General features: G+C 42.5%; 2 protein-coding genes across 2 annotated transcripts in view; one reads left to right on the top strand and one right to left on the bottom strand.

The window, feature by feature from the left end:
• Positions 1-17,092, top strand: part of PIWIL1 (piwi like RNA-mediated gene silencing 1) — a 79,252-nt gene that overhangs the window by 37,043 nt on the left and 25,117 nt on the right. The gene's annotated exons all lie outside the window — the stretch shown is intronic.
• The window catches only part of RIMBP2 (RIMS binding protein 2), a 332,521-nt gene continuing 328,045 nt past the window's right edge, over positions 12,617-17,092 (bottom strand). The window contains exon 23 of the mRNA XM_058424982.1: positions 12,617-12,662. Coding sequence (XP_058280965.1) covers positions 12,651-12,662 — 12 coding nt within the window. The 3' untranslated portion in view covers positions 12,617-12,650. The remainder of the gene's footprint in view (positions 12,663-17,092) is intronic.

The following is a 17,092-nucleotide window of genomic DNA, read 5'->3' as shown; positions in this document are numbered from 1 at the left end:
TTAATGTGATAATTCTGGAAAAGTTGCAGTTGTCCAAAGACCCCCACTATATCAAGAAAGACTTAGACGAAAGGGACAGAAAACTGGCTGAAGTTATTTTAAGCCAAAAAAGCGGTATTGCTTGGTTTTGTCATCATCCTAGGTAATGCTTCCCAAATTTACTAATCTGTTAGACAGCACCTGGTTTGCTTTGTGATAACACAGACTGGGTTCCAAACCATACCCAGGAATCGGGAATCTCAGGGGAGAGGCCAGGTGAACAGTCTATTAAATGAGTCCCAGGTGATTTGCCAGGGACTTTTGGCAAATGCTAGTTGAAAGAGGTCTCCTTAACATCGTCTTGGTTAGGCCTCTGCTGTGGTTTTCATCAGTTAGACCTCTTGCATGCGGTGACAGAGGCTAGGTTGATGTCTGCGCCACACCGAGTACAAGGAGCACTGTCAGGGAATTCACTGCAGCACTCACAAAGAACAGAGCAGAGACTGCATGAAATCCCGACTTCTCCTTTCACATGGGATGTGCGTATCTGAGTGGGACGTCTAAAAGCTTTAGTGTTAAACACACTGACCTCAGGCTCTCCCTTCCCAAAGCTTCGTCTGACCAGTCTACCTGGCGGTTCCTGAAGGAACCCCAGGGATTTGGTGGGTGGTTCCCCAAAAGTGCATGCCTGTAGGAAGTCTGTCCACTCTTTTCTGGGTACACAGGATTTTTCCCTCAAAATTCAAAAATGTGGCACTCATCGAAGCTTTCTATTTAGCAATTTTACATGCATTCCTTAAGTCCTACGGGAGTTTTTCAGAGTAATCTCCTGAACCTGCTGCTAACACACAGTGACAGCTCTGGCTCTCTCCTCAGAGTCAAATAGAAAGTGTTTTCAACAGCAGTTTCATTCTGATACTATGATAGGAGTCTTCAGATATTTCGTACATTTCTAAAGTAAAAGCTTAATTAAAGTTTGTGTAATTGGTATTGTCATTCAGATACAAGATTTCAAAAGCTAGGTTTAGTTTTCTTTACCTTCATTATTACTACCCAGTGATTTTAAAAATCCATTATGTACAATAGAGAAACTGTAAAATTTTCAAGAGTAGTCAGGAGGGAGTCCCTGCACTCGGAGTAAGATGACTCTTCTCTCTAGGCCACCATTCAAAGGAGGTTCCATGGCCTGTACACTCTGAGTTAAGCTGCCCCTTCAAGCACCCTGTGCTGCCAGAAGTCAAGTGGGCACCTAGAACTCTGCGCTGCTGAGCCCAGCGCTCTGCCCTTGTCCGTTGCAGCCTTCCCACTCCCATGCCTGGGAACCCCACGACCAGTGGCATGCCCCATCCCTGGGCTCTTCCCACAAGCCCAAAGCTGCAGGTGATCCCTCGTGTTTCAGACTCATCTCTGAGGAGCTCCTTGCAGTCTCTTTTCTGACACCATCCCCTGCTCCTCCACTTTTCCTGTGTCCTCTGGAGCTCATTCTCAATAGCCTCTTAGGGGCGGTTTCTTTACATCTCCCTTTAACAAACTCGGGTTTCTCCTGGGACACTCAGTGCTGCTGTTGTCTCTACACTTCTTGTCTGGCGAGGTCTGGAGGGTGAGGTGGGTGTCCCTCTTGCTCCTCATTGATACTTCCAGACACCCCGACCCCCGCAAAAAAGAAACCACTCGGCTTTGAATCTACTTTGATCAGATCATGTCAGCTGCTCCCCCTCCCTGTCACTTTATGCTCCCCGAGCTCAGATTCCTCCTTGCAGATGGTAGCTCCTGGCTCGCTCATATTGTCCTGTGGTGCTTTTGTTCTAATTTTTGGCTAAAACACACCAGTGAAGTCCAGCTTTTTGCCTACTTGCCTGTTCCTATGCAAATAAACACGGCTGGAGAAAAACACGCAGCCCTGTGTAACTGTTGTATTTCAATTCATGATCACAATCAGGCATTTAATGCTGTTAATACATGTATGTCTAGCCATTGGCTCCACGGCTCTCTGACGTTTTTCATACCTTGTCTCCTTACACCACCACCACCACCTCCGTCCTCATTCTCAACTGCTGTCTATCTCACTAAAAATCCAGGCCGAGCTTCACAAGCTCCCACCTGAACCACGTTCACTCTGCAGCCTGGTGTTGTGGCAGCACAGTCTGTGTACTCGGCCAGTGCATACCCCACCTGCTTGGGCACAAGACATTCATTTTTGGAGGATGTTGTTTTGGAATCTCATCTCTCCTTGTTTCCCTGCTTTAGTATTCTTCTTTTCTTATTCATTCCCACCAGCTTGCAAAACTGGTGTCATTTTTTTATGTTAAAAAATAAAAGCCTTTTGGGCCCCATTGCCCCTTAACTACTGTTCCATTTCTCTCTTTCCCTCAAAACTCTTGTGTTGTCTGGACCTCTTTCCTCCCCATCCTCTCTTGAATCCAGTGCCAGCTGCTCAATTCCTGGCCATCCTCCAGCCAGACCTGTGGCACTCCTGGCATGGTGTCCCCTCTCTCCTGGAAACATGCCCTGCCTGGCTTCCAGGATACCATGCTCTCTTGGCTCCCCACACCTGACTGTTCCTTCTCAGTCTCTTGCTGGTTCTTCCTGGTCTCCCTAAGGCCTAAGTGTGCCTTCAGACTCTGCCAGGATCCCATTGCTTTCTGCTCTTCCTCCGTTGGTGATTTCACTCCTGACTCAATTGTATGAAGACGCTTCCCAGACCACATCTCTAGGCCCAGCTTCCTCCCTCAACTCCACACTCATGTCATCAGCTGTCTCCTGGATGTTTCCCTTGGGCCGTTCAACACAATGCTGCTCAGACTTCCTGGTCTCGGAACTGCCCGACACTCTTCAATTACTGAGGACACAGAGATTTTGTTTATGTGAATTATATCTGTTGGTAATTACCATATTAAAAATTAAAACATCTAAAAATATGCCTGCCCATATTCCATTGTCAGAATGATGCTGTCAGCACATGTCGTGTAGCCTCTGGAAAACACTGTGTATGCTTGAGGGAGCGTTAGAGCGCAAAAGAAAAGTGACCTCTCAGTGTCATGCAGATAATTTTGATTTCACAGAACTCCAAAAGAGTCTGAGATTTCCAGGGGCCTCCAGACGGCATTTGACAACCTCTGGTTGAATTGGTGTCTCAGTGTGCTCAAAGTTAAACTGTGATTTCTTGCAGCCCTGTTCCAGCTCCGTAAATCAGGGCTACACCCTTCCAAATGTTCATTCAGGCCAGAAACCCGGGAGCCATCCTGGAGTCATCTCTTATATCACACCTCAGATTCCTCAGTAAAGTTTATCAGCTTCACTTTCAAACTATGAGCACCTGTCCACGAGTCCTGGCAGCCCAGCCTGCCTAACCCACGTCTCTGCTCTGGCCTCTGCCCCGACTTTGGTCCATTTTCAGCAAAGTAGTCACAGTGATGAAGCCACACATCTGCTTGCAGTCCCACTATGGATCCCCGTCTCAGGAACACAGAGTCGTTGCCAGGTTCCCATGTTTTGTCATCCCAGGTGCTCACAGGAGACTCAGTTCTCCTCCTGCCTTAGGGCCTCTGCCTGGTTTCCTCTGCCTGCCGTGCTCGGAGCCCAAGTTCCCATGTGTTCCTTCAGGTCTGGGCTGAAATGGCACCAGCACAGGGAAGCCTTCTGTGACCACCCCCTGTGAGCGTGCAGCCTAGAGACCTACCCTTCGCCTCTCCTCCCCAGCTTCATTGGTATCATTAGCTAGCGGAGTACCCAGCTTACCTTTTCTCTTACTCATCTCCCACTAGATGCTGAGCCCATGAGGGCCAGGATTCTTGAGTGTTTTGTTCACTTTTGTCTTCCCAGTTTAGATGATCCCCAGTATATAGCAGGTTCTCAAATATTTATTGAATGGATAGATGAATAACTAGTGCCCCCCATAATTCAGAAAAATAGCCCCTAGTATTTCCTGGGCATGTTAAAGTTGAAGGGCTCTGCCCCAACAGTGATCCTCGATCCTTGGGTACACATGGCAGTCACCAGAGAGCTTTAGCTTTAGCAACCCCAAATGTCAGTGCACACGCAGTTCACAGAAGAATCTCAGCTGGAGACCTGGGCATGGATATGTTTAGAAATCTCCCCTGGGATGTAAGTTACACCAGGCAGAGAGGTGGGACCATCCAGACAGACAAAAAGCAACCCGGCTTTCGAGAAACCTGGATTCTAAATCTCAGCTTCCGGCTATATCTGAACACCAGACGCTCTGCTGGCATTGGGTGGTTTTCTTCATGGGTGCCTGGAGGAGTCCATCCTGGCCACGTCCCCACCCATGTGGCATAAGTGCAATGCCAGGGTGTGATCTGGAGGCAGGAAAGGAGCCCTTTGGTGTGGCCCTGCGGCCTCAGCTATGGCAGGCTCTGAGCTACCTTAGCACAAGCGGGCACTTTGCCCTTGGTCTGGGGCCTGGGGGCTGCATCTGGCCTCGTGATTTGCTCACTTTCAACTTCCATCAGAGGCCAACCCTTCCCATTTGGTCCCAGGCCCTGTGAAGTGGAGAGCGGGAGTAGTATATGTACCTCCTTTCTGGACAGCATAAGAATCTTTAAACACTTTAATGCCATTCTCCCTGACCCAACTTACATGCCATTGCTTTTGATTTAAATCAACTATATTGAGGTATAGTTTATTTACATAAAGTAAATGAATCCAGTGTAATGAGTCTGGACAAATGTCTATACCCCTGTATCTACTACCACCATCAAGCTTTAGAGAATGCCTATGCCTTTCCTCCCACAAAGGCTCCTTCTTGCCCCTTTGCAAGCAGCCCTCCCCACCCGGACCAGATGCAGCAGTGACCTGCCTCCGCCAGCTCTGTAATCTCACCTGGAGAACCGTGTAGCATGCACTCTTGTGTCTGGCTTCTTTTGGTCTGCCTGGTGTTTTAAAGCAGAGTCTGTGTATCTTTGTAAGTGGGTTGTTTGCTGGGTGGTATTTGAGTTTGTGACGAGTTCACCATTTGTTTATTCATTATCAGTCAGTGGGTGTTTTGGATGTTTCCAATCTTTGGCTAGTATAGTAGACTACCATGAAAAATACTGTTGAGGATTTTGTGTGGGGATGTATGTTTTCATTTCTCCGGTGGATACATAGATGTGGAACTGCTGGATTTATATGGGAAGCATGTCTGCAACTTCATGAAAAGCTAACAAGCTGTGTTCTAATTATTTATGCCCTTTTCCCTTTTTCTTTACAATGCATGAGATTTCATTGCTCCACATCCTCACCAGAATTTGATGATGTCTTTTTAATTTTTGTCATCTTGTGGGTATATAGTCTTACCTTATTTTGGTGATTATTTTGCATTTCCCTGGTGAGTAATGTTGCTGAGCGTCTTTTTGTTTACATGTTGGCCATTCTTACATCTTCTTTTATGAAATGTCTGTTCAAATCTCTGGCACATTTTAAAAGTATTTTTATTGAGTTGTAAAAGTTGTTTATGTATTCTGGATACAAATCTTTTGTTGTAGATAGGCACTGTGAATATTTCCTTCCAGTTTCTGGCTTGCTGTTTTGCTTTCTTAAGTATCATTCAAAGAGAAGATGTTTGTACAACTGCATTTGAAAGTCCAGTGATGGGGGAGAACCATCTGGTGAGGACTTAACACTTCCTACTCTTGGATGTGCTTCATGCATGGTTGAAAATGTAATTGTCAAAAAAGGCTGCCAAAGTTCTTGATTTGTATTCTGACTTGCAGTGTTTACTAAACAATATTTGGAATGGTATTTGGAAAAAAGTATCTTCCTTAGCTATTTAATTTGCTGTAGAGTGAGATAGACTCACTTTAATGTAAGTTTGGCAGTTGACTTCATTTGTACCCGGTACTGGTATCTATAAATAATGCCTTTTTTCTTCATTCTTTTAAAATTTATTTGGCACATAGCAGACACTCGCACATTTGTCATATAAAAGAATTGTACAATTTTTTTTCTTATTGAAATTCAAACCAGATTGAATAAACCAAAAGTGCTTCCTTGACAGTTCCTTCAACTCCCTAATCCCAAGTCCCATCCATGCATTGACAGTTCCTTCAGCTCTCTAATCCCATCAGCTCTCTAATCCCAAGTCCCATCCAAGCATTGACAGTTCCTTCAACTCCCTAATCCCAATTCCCATCCAAGCATTGACAGTTCCTTCAACTCCCTAATCCCAGTTCCCATCCAAGCATTGACAGTTCCTTCAACTCTCTAATCCCAAGTCCCATCCAAGCATTGACAGTTCCTTCAGCTCTCTAATCCCAATTCCCTTCCAAGCAGTAACAATTGTTTGGTTTGCCTATATTCTAGCAACCTCTCCCCCCACCCCCCAACTTTTTTTTACTTTTGTATTTTTACTACTAATTTCAAACTGGAAAAAAAAGACCAGTATCATGAACCTGGTTTCATCCTGCCTAGAAGTAAAGAAAGGGAAATTGCTGAGCCTCTGAAACCAAGAAGACCACTGAGGTGTCAGGGTGGAGGGGAGAGGCAAAGAACTCTGTGGAATATCCCTTATCCTTTGAAAAAATTGAGTAGGTTGAGTAAGGAGAAACTCTAGATGATTTTACATTTAAGGATGACACCGTATTTGTCTGACTGATTTGAAGGCACATTAGCTGATTTCTTGCGTCACATACCTTTTTTATACTTGTCCAAATTCCAGTTGCCCTGGGTTATCTTCCCCAAAAAGTGGAAGATGATTGAAGGTAGTACTCAAGATGAAAGGGCCTTAAGTAACACAGAATCACGTGTTGAGGAACTTCTTTTCTTTCAATTATGTTACTGTTGATTATGTGCAGGAGAAAGTCTCTCTTGTTGTTGGGGTGTCTGGCACCTCCATTTGCTCATCATTTGATTTTAACAAAGCCAAACAAAGTAGGCCCTAGGTAGAACTAAGAAGCAAGTCCAATGAGTCTTCTTTTTTTTTACTAGACTTTATTTTTTAGAGAAGCTTTAGGTTCACAGTTAAATTGAGTAGAAGGTAGAGTTCCTATGTGTTCCCCTCACCCACACAGGCCCAGCCTCCCCCATATCAACATATCCCACCCCGCAGAGTGGTTTCCTTGTTACACTTGATGAACCCGCAGTGACATCGTGATTGCCCCAAGTCCACAGTTCACATGAGGGTTCACTCCTGTATCCACCATCAAGTTTGAGAGAATGCCTATGCCCTTCCCTTTGTGTATTTTGGATAACAGTCCTTTTATGGACCGTCTGTGGATTTGGACAGATGTATAATGTATGTGTCCACCATCATGGGACGACACAGAGTCCTTTCATGGCCCTAACACCTCCCTGTGCTGTGCCTCTTCATTTCTCCCTCCCCTCCAACCTGTCGTAACCACTCATGTTTTCACTGTCTCCATAGTTTTGCCTTTTCCAGATGTCATATATTCGGAATCATATGGTATATAACTTTCTCAGGTTGGCTTCTCTCTCTCAGTAATATGCATTTAAGATTCCTCCATGTCTTTGTGGCTCATTTGTTCTTAGCACTGACTAATATTCCATTATTTGAATGTACCAGTACATGTATCCATTCACTTGCTTGAGGGAGTCACCTTGATTGCTTCCAAGTTTTGGCAAATATGAATAAAACTGCCATAAACATCTCCGTGCGGGTTCTTGTATGGATATACCTTTTCAACTCCTTTGGGTAAAAACCAAGCAGTGTGCTTCGTAAGGTAAGAGTAAGTTTAGTTTTGTAAGAAACTGCCTGTCTTTTAGAATGGCTGTACCATTTTGCATTCCCATCCCTAACAAATGAGAGTTCCTGTTAATTCACATCTTCCCCAGCATTTGCTATTATCATTGTTCTGGGTTTTGGCCATTCTGATAGGTGTGTGATGGTGTCACGTTGTCATTTGACTTTGCAATGCCCTGAGGACATGTGGTATGGAGCATCTTTTCCTATGCACACTTGCCATCTGTGTGTCTTCTGTGCTAAGGTACCTGTTAAGGTTTTCGGCCCCTTTTTTAATCAGGCTGTTGTCTCATTGTTGAGTTGTAAGAGTTCTTTGCATATTTTAGATAACAGTCCTTTATCAGATAGGTCTTTTGCAAATATACTGAATCCTCTTTTTAAAAATCAGGCTAGGTGGCACTTAGTTATGGGAGCAATGGAAGGTAGAATGGAGGTGTTTGATGTTTGGGTAAAGTTACTGCCTTTGGAGAATTAAAATTTGTTAGCAGGGGCCACCAGGCCCTTCCTGATCTGGATCAACCTATATCTTCAGTGGTCACTTCCCGTGTGGACCTTAGGTCCCAACCCTGTGAATCCACTTACAGCTCCTAAGGTGTGTGTTGTGCCCCCGAGTCTTCTAGCTGCCTCCCGGGTCTGGTAGGCCTGGACCTGTGAGCCGCTGAGTTTTCCTCGTTGTTGCCTCTGCAGGCTAAATACTTCAACAAAAATTCCCTGACCCTCTTCCTGACCACCATGCTGCTTAGAGGCCTGGGCCACCACGGTCTGAGCCTGTGCCCACAGCAGTTTCTGATGTGAGTGTTCCAGAGCCACGTGCTGGCCAAATGGATTTGTCATCACAATAACCCCATTCTCTCCATTTCCAAACTGCCACATTGAAAAGCAAAATAATTTTTTGAATAATAACTTTGTTAGGCTTTTCAGGAATTCTCAGTAAATCATTGATAGAATCAGGTGTCTTCATAATTTCTGTAGTTCTGAGGCTAACGAGCTTCAATGTCTTCCTCTTCTCTCCCCCTTACCTTATTTCCCCCCACCCCAAGGTGTACACTGTTTAATTGTTGTTATATTGGCCAAAACCTGGGTTGAATTTTTGCCTTAAACTCTACATAGTTTCAGTCAAATAATACTACAGAAATGCCAAGTTAAGTATGCTTTTATTTTTTAAACCAATTTTAGTAGTACACTGTTTTGGAAAGCTGAAATAGAAAGTTTACACATATTTGGTTAGTTTAAATATTTGTTTAAATGCATTTTAGGAACTTTATTTCTCAAGTTAGGTGTAAACAAAATTCTCCTTTCCATGATTACTCAACAAGATAGATTGCAAGCTTTATCAGTTCCAGACTGTGCAACTTTTATATATCAAGGCTTTACTGTTGTCCAGTGTGAAAAATTCTTAATTGAGTTAACCCATAATAAGTCTTCCAGTTTTTATTGAATTGGAGATGCATAAATAGATTTGCATTTCTCTTGTACAAATTGCATTCCACCAGGAGGATATGCCCAGGATGAGGCTATCTCATGAAGGACAAGTTAATTTGACCAGGGCCTGCAGGCAGTAGCTGGCCTAGAATACAAATTGAGGAGACGTGTTCCCTATGAGAATCGGAGGCAGCTTTACTCCTGAGACAAGGAATCAGGGTCAGTGACTAGGAGTTCTAACAGCAAACCAGAGCCCCCGCTTGGATTTCCTAGGGATCGAATAGCTGTATCTTTGCGGTAGAACTTGAAGTGCTATCATCTGCCTACAGGAAGGCCAAGGTAAAATGTCCCTGACTTCCCTCTATTATAATGATGGGGCTTCTTGCAGTCAGGGATCTTCTCCAGATTTCCTAGTGATAGCGCAGCCCGAAGAGTACGTGAGCCTCAGCAGCTCCCCACCTTCCACTCCAGATTGGGGTGCTTTCTAAATGCATGTACCCAAGACAAAAATCGCAGAGGCACCAAGTGCTACATAAACCAGCCCCTGGCTGGTTCTTAGAAACCTATTGTGTGGTTTCCGGATTTTACATAATTTTTGTTAAAGCATTTAGCCTGTGGTGAGGCATATTTGCTTTAACATGTGCTTACTACAGAAGTTATGTTTCACTGCAGAAATTTCTGGAAATACAAATGCAAAATAAAACACAAATCTCTATCATTCTGCAGAAACAGCATTCTTTTGACCCCTATTGTTTTATTCTATAGGTGTATATTTTTGTGTTTACAGAAACTTGATCATACTATTTTATAACTTGCTGTTTCATATAAAAATTATCATGAACATCTTTTGTGTCATGACATGTCTCTCCTTTTAATGAGTGCACAGTCTTCCAAACTACAGATCTTCCATACTCTGTTTAATGTTCCTCCACTGCTAGAAATTTTGGTTGTTCCTGATTTTTATTTTCCCTTTTATAAATGTCTGTTTGGTGAACATTATTAGACTTACAGTATAATCCAGTTGATACATAAGCGAATGAAGACAGTAACCCTCAAACAGATGTGTGTGTGGCATGTACATTAACTGACATCCTTTCAGCACTTTGTTGAAATGGCCATTTCCATTATGTTCAGAAAAACTCATTTGGGGAAGAATAAGCAATAAATTTGTAATTAATGAAATCTGGTTCAGTTTTTCAGTTTGTCCAGGTTTTAAGAGAAGTTAGGCACTAGCCTAGCTTTAACTGATGTCTGTTCCCAGTGGGTTGAGATCAGGATTGCTCTGAATACATGCCAGATAAGGACGCTGAGTACCAGCACGTAGGCTTGCCTCACGGGCATGGGTGAGTGCTGCTTCAAATGGTACAAAATGATGTTCCTCCATAAAGCAACAAGAACATGTTAAAGTCATACGTTGAATGGCACCTCTTGACCCACTTGGAGGGTCAAGAAGTCCAAAGTCAGGAGCTTTATTGATTACCATATGAAGTGGCTCCTGGGATGCCCAGCGTGTTTCCAGAAGAGCTGCTGGGGTGCGTCGTGGTTTTATACAAGCTTGGCCATGAAAGGACAGATACTGAAACTATTGTATGTTTTCATCTTTTAAAACAAACCTTGGTCATAGAAAACCAACAGAGTCTTGTCCACCTTTGTCCTCTAACGCCTCCCAACATGTTACCTTCCTGAGAGGAGACCCTAAATAGATGACCTTTTTAAAAAATAAAAAAGACGACTTTTTTTAAAAATAGAAAATCTGACAGATGCTCATCTTGAAGTTATTTACTCTTTGTTTTATTATCAGTTTCATTTTCTAGTTTTCGTATTTGAAATATTTTAGAGAAGGGAAAGATATTTTAGAGAAAATTCCCTGAAACAACATACACAACATCTCTTTTTTGGTAAAATTGCTGTGCGTTTTCTCTCCCTCTTCCACGCTCACCATAATACACTATTATGGTTTTTATACCGCAGGGCTTGTTAGTCTTTGCTTTTGATGAACTATTAGTTTTCATTTCCATAGGTAATGAAGTGTGTAGTTAGTTGGCTTGGTGATGAGAAAGAATGTTAATTAATATATTTCTGCCCACTTCACCAGCCTGTCCGCGGTGCTGCAAATTTATTGTCAGAAGCTTTCTTACAGCTTGTAATTGGATGGAATTTAAAGTGTTTTGTGTAATTCAAAATTGTCTTTTAAAGTACTTTCTTCATTGTTGAAATATTACCATGAGCTACTGTTGAAATCGTTATTTCATAACATCCTTATGTGGGTTTTTTAGACTTCGTTCCAGTTCATTTGCTGTGCTGCTTTCGTTCATCAAATGCCTGATTTTGATAACTGTTTAACATAGTTAACTACTTAACTGTGAAACAAAACACCCACTCAAATATATTTTTAACTTAATGTAAGTACTGCTTTAATATATGATGCAGTTTAACCTGTTTTCCTGATGATGCATATATATGAATGGCTTATAGATGTTTCATTGACTGTGAAGTTCTCATGTTCAACACCTCAGGGCAGTGCATGCACATTCAGAGATGATAAGAACTTATTATTTCAAGTTTCCGGATCAGTTTGAGGAGTGTCTTGAGATTTTAAGGCAAAACAGACATGTTTGTTATTTGACACTTGCGCTGAAATCTGTGACTCGGGGCTTTCTGGTTACAGTGATGTCCCAAAAATTCAGAAACTGGGTATATTAAAGCTGTTGAAAAATGTGACTTCTCCTCCCCTCCCTCCAATTATAAATGTATGCCTATCAAAAGTCATGCTGTTTTTACCAAGTAACTGAAATGATATTTAAGTTGCAAATCTGGCCTTAAAAACATATCAGTCCTTCACCTGTCTATCTTAATAGATGTCTGTTTTTCAAATGAAACTTTCTGAAGCTCCTTGCTGCATGTTCTTCTGAATCTCCCTGTGCAGGTCTGTCCAAAGACCTAAGCCACCGCCGTCAGTACCACACGTGCTGTGGTTTGGGAATGTTATGGTTTGCTTCAGACTTTCTCTCTGATCCTCTTATTTGGATGCCGTGGGAGAAGCTAAGACAGGAATAAGTAGATCGTTTGTTTCTTTTTTCATTTTTACTTTTAGAAAGGCTCAGATGCTCAGAATCGGAGCTGTCATAATCCTTGTTTTACAAGAGTTTATCATTGAGCCCTGCATATCTTTTATTTTCCTTATTAATAAGGAAATGATAATAAGGAAATAATTATCCTTAATAATAAGGCCCCTTGAGCCCATCTCCCAATCCTGGAACTAAACCCTGGCAATAGCCACCATTCACCCATGCACACCACCCCTTCCCGTCTCCGTTCACCCATGCACACCACCCCCTTCCCGTCTCCATTCACCCATGCACACCACCCCCTTCCCGTCTCCATTCACCCATGCACACCACCCCTTCCCGTCTCCGTTCACCCATGCACACCACCCCTTCCCGTCTCCGTTCACCCATGCACACCACCCCTTCCTGTCTCCATTCACCCATGCACACCACCCCCTTCCTGTCTCCTGATCTTTCTGCTGCCAAAGTGGAGGCTGTTGAAATTATCATTCCCTTGCCTGTTGAAAAAGTTTTAGCAAATGTACATGGGTCAGTATTAATTACCATTTATTTTTAGTTGGTTTTGAACTTAATAAAATTTACAGCATATCCTTGTCCAAATTTGCCAGTTTTTCTTTTATAGACAGAGTTTTCTGTGTTTTAAAAATTTTGCTGTAACCCAAAGTTAGAAATATGTTCATCTATATTTTCCTAGAAGTTTAAATCTCTAGAGTAGATCAAGTTGATTTTTGTAAGGTCTATAGTAAGGGAACAATTTCCCTTTTCTCCGTATGGAATGGATAGTCGTTTTTCACCTCCATGTCCCTTTCCTGAAGAGTGTCTTCTTTTTGTTTTGTTTTTTCTTTTTGAGTCTCACTCTGTCACCCAGGCTGAACTGCAATGGCACAATCATAGTTCGCTGCAGCCTCAAACTCCTGGGCTCAGGTGATTCTCCTGCCTCAGACTCCCGAGTAGCTGGGACTCCAGGCATGCACCACCTTGCCTGGCTTCTTTTTTTCCACTGATCTTTCGTTTAAACCTCACTCACACATCACAGCCCCATAAATGTGCAGGGCCATTTGTCATTGATCAGTTAGTTGATCTATCTCAGTATCAGCATCCCATTGTTTTAATTACTGTACTTACCTACATCCTGACGTCTGGTAGGACACGTTCCTTTATGATTCCTTATGAATTTTAGAATTTGTTTGTGACATTCATGAAAAATTTAAGATTTTATTAAATTGCATAGAATCAATAGGAATATGTAGGGAGAGTAAACAATCTTTATGATTTTAGGTTTTACCATCCTCCAAATGGCTGATTATCCCATTTATTTGAGTTTTAAAATGTCTTTCATCATAAAGTTTCATAATTTTCTGTGTACTGATATTGTACATTTTTGTTTGACTTATTCCTAAGTGCTTTTAGAGTTGCCATTGTAAATGTTTTTCTTTTAAGGATTATATTTTCTAATTTTTACAAGTATATGTAATTGAGCTCTTTAATATCTTACATCTAGCTGCTTTAATACACTTTTATTCCTAATGATTTGCCTGTATTATTTTGTGTTTTCTAGGTAGGCAGTTGTATCCTCTGCAGACAATGATAATTCTGTTTTCTTCTTTCCAATCTTTATGCTTTCACTTTATTAAATTTTCTCCATTTAAGATTACGTCCATTATAGGATTTTTATAAACAACTTTTACTGGGTTAACAATTTATTCTTGGCTTTCTAAGAGCTTTCAAAGGCATTTCTGTTGAGTTTTTTTAGCTTTTCTATATCTATTGAGATGATAATACGGTTTTTATCTTTTATTCTGTTAATATAGTTCATGTTAGTTTAAGATTTTCTCAGATTCAATCATTCTTGCATTCCTGAGATAAACTAACTTGGTTCTTTTTTTTAAATATGCCATTGGCTTTTGTTTGCTACCATTTTGTTTAGAGTGTTTACACTTACATTCATGATGAAATGGGCTTACAGTTTTTTCATTTCCTTACTATCTTTGGTTTTGTGTCCATTTATGCACTTCTCTTAAGATGTCTTGAAGGGCGTTGCCTTTTTATTTTTGGGAAGGGTTTATAGAAGATTGGGATGGTCTGAGTATTTGGTAGGATTATTTTTGTTAAACCTTCTAGGCCTGAAGTTTTTCTTACGGAAAAAAATTTATTACTTTGGTTTCATTTGTACTTACCATTTTTTTAAGCTTTCAATTTTTTATTGATCAGTGTCATTATTTTACACTTTTTCCAGGCATTTGTCTATTTTTTTTCTGGGTTTTCTAATTTATTAATAGAGAGTTGATAATACTTCATCTTTATAAAATCGGCTGTATGATTATGTTCTTTTTAATTTAAAAGTATTATTAACGTCTTCTGTTTGTTGTGATCAACCTTCCCAGATGTATTTCCTTTAGTCTAGTTCAAAGTTAGTTCCCATCAACTTCATATTGTTGTTTTCTGTGTCACTGGCTTCTACTCTTTATCTCTTTTCTTCGGTTATCTTTTCTTTCTATCTAATATCTTAAGTTCATTAGTGTGTCTTTTCTCGTATAAAGTTATAAATTTCCCTTGAAGCATTGCTTTCCCTGCATCCTGCAAGCTTGTCGTGCTTTCATTGTAATCCACTCTCTCTATATATAGCTGATCCACGAGTTCTTTAGAAGTGTATTTTTTAAAATCTCTAAGTTAGTGCCATTTGATAATTTAACTTCCACTTAGTAGCCAGGGTTAATTTACCACATTGTTGGAAACCAGAGCTCCTAACATGAACTCTGAGTTTTTAAAAAATAGTAACCAAGCTTAGTTGTGATTTTATGATGTATTGTTCAGTCTAATTAGCACTGTGATTAGTATTTTAGTTCTGTAACAAGTTTTTTTCTGGTACTCAGCTTCATACTCTTAGTACTGCAGATAGAATAGGTATTTTAATCTTTTCCGATGTCTTCATTTCCAGGTTTTGGAATGTAATACATTTGAAAATAGTGCCGTGAGACAGTGGTCCACCGTCTCGTGTTTCTGCCTGTCTGGTGAGAAGCAGTACTGACTACCTTTGTCCAGATGATGTTTGTGGGGATGTTTGTACAGCAGACTGCCCCAGAAGGTAGAGATGGTGTCTCCCTTCAGAGCAGAGGGCAGGCATGCTTACAGGCCAGGGTCATAAAAACAATATCTTGCTTCAGGGCAAAAGTCAGACAAGGTTACCGCCCATTATAAAGGACTCCGGGGTCCCTCAGCCCAGGTGTCCCCTGCTCCAATTCAGCCACCTGTGTATGCGGCATCACCTGGTCCCGTTCACTTTGCTCCTTCGGAATTAGAGCTTGGGCAACGGGTACCAGTTATACTCTTTTTGCTTCTGACCACATCTTCTGTCTCTGACTCAAGAATCTCATGTCTTGTTTCCTACCCCTTACTCTGAACTCATTTGTCATAGACCTTGTTGGGTTTGTTCCCTCTCTTTCTGCTCCTCTTCCCCTCCCTCCCTTTCTCCCTTTCTTTTTGTTGTTTTCTTTCTCTCCCCTCAAACAGGTGAGGGCTGTATGCAACCCACCCATCACTGGGCTAGACGGTGGGCTGGCTTGGCCTGGTCATTTGTCTCTCACCTGCTGGGCAGCTTCTTTTCCAGGACTGGCGCCTGCACAACTTATCTGGTCCCTGTCTCACTGCTTTGAAGCCTCCTGCCTTCCCCACATGGTTCTCTGTGCACTGGCACATATGGAAAATCATAGTCCCAGCAGGTGCTGTCCCCGAGGTGCTTGCCCTCTTTCCCCTCTTCTGTCGTGTGGACCGCACTCCAGGGCTGTGTCCCTAGAATGGCTGCGTGCGTCTCACTGTTCTCTCCCTGATTCCTACTAAGTTCCTCAGGAGTTGCTGATTTGGATGAGGGACAACCAGCAGCACATGGGCCTGAGGAAGAGGAAGGGCTGCTGAGCCCCGGGTTCTCGCCAAGGTGAGACCGCCTGCCTTCTCACAGGCTCCGCTTTGGGAACAACGTCTTCAGGAACAACGTGGGTGAGACAGCACTGCAAATTCTCACTGGGGCCTTGCTCTCTCTCCTTTTCCCTCACAGTGTGTGGAGATTATTCCCCAAATCTGACGCAAGTCCAGCCATCTCTACAAGGATTTTATTGGAAAATTAGAGGCAGCTGTTTCGATGACTGCTCATCAAATGCTATCAAAAGGCAGCATTGTTGTTTAACCCTTTCCTCCCCATCCCTTTTCCTCCTACCCTATCCCCAAAGAAGTCTTTTAAGAAGGGACTAGAAAAAAGCTTTATTATTTTCAATTTGTATGGTTATTTACATGTATCTTCTTCTTCTGGTAACTAAATGGAATAGGGATTGTGAAGTGCAGAATGGTCACGAGGCAGGAGGCAAAGCCCCCAGCAGAATGCTAGGGAGGCTGGAGGCAGACACCAGCTGTGGTAGATGAGGCCAAGCGAGCAGAGAGGGTCTGAGTGTCAGAGAAAATGGAGAAGGGCCAGAGAGAGGTGAGGATGCAGACCGGCCACCTGCGACACCCATGGGGCATGCATAAGGGGTCCTTGCACCTCAACAGAAACGCTGCTCCTGATGGGGGCCTGTGGCCATGAGAGCCTTTCCCCCAGTCACTGTCCTCACATGCATGCATCAGTGACCTGGTGAATATCCAATGTGATGACCCAGTCACCGTCATCACGTGTGTGCGTCAGTTACCTGGTGAATATTGAATGTTGTGATGACCCAGTCACCGTCATCACGTGTGTGCGTCAGTTACCTGGTGAATATTGAATGTTGTGATGACCCAGTCACCGTCATCACGTGTGTGCGTCAGTTACCTGGTGAATACTGAATGTTGTGATGACCCAGTCACCGTCCTCACATGCATGCATCAGTGACCTGGTGAATATCCAATGTGATGACCCAGTCACCGTCATCACGTGTGTGCGTCAGTTACCTGGTGAATA

Source organism: Hylobates moloch, unplaced genomic scaffold, assembly GCF_009828535.3.
Source record: "Hylobates moloch isolate HMO894 unplaced genomic scaffold, HMol_V3 SCAFFOLD_12, whole genome shotgun sequence".
NCBI lineage: Eukaryota > Metazoa > Chordata > Mammalia > Primates > Hylobatidae > Hylobates > Hylobates moloch.
This window is presented reverse-complemented; position numbering and strand designations above follow the sequence as displayed.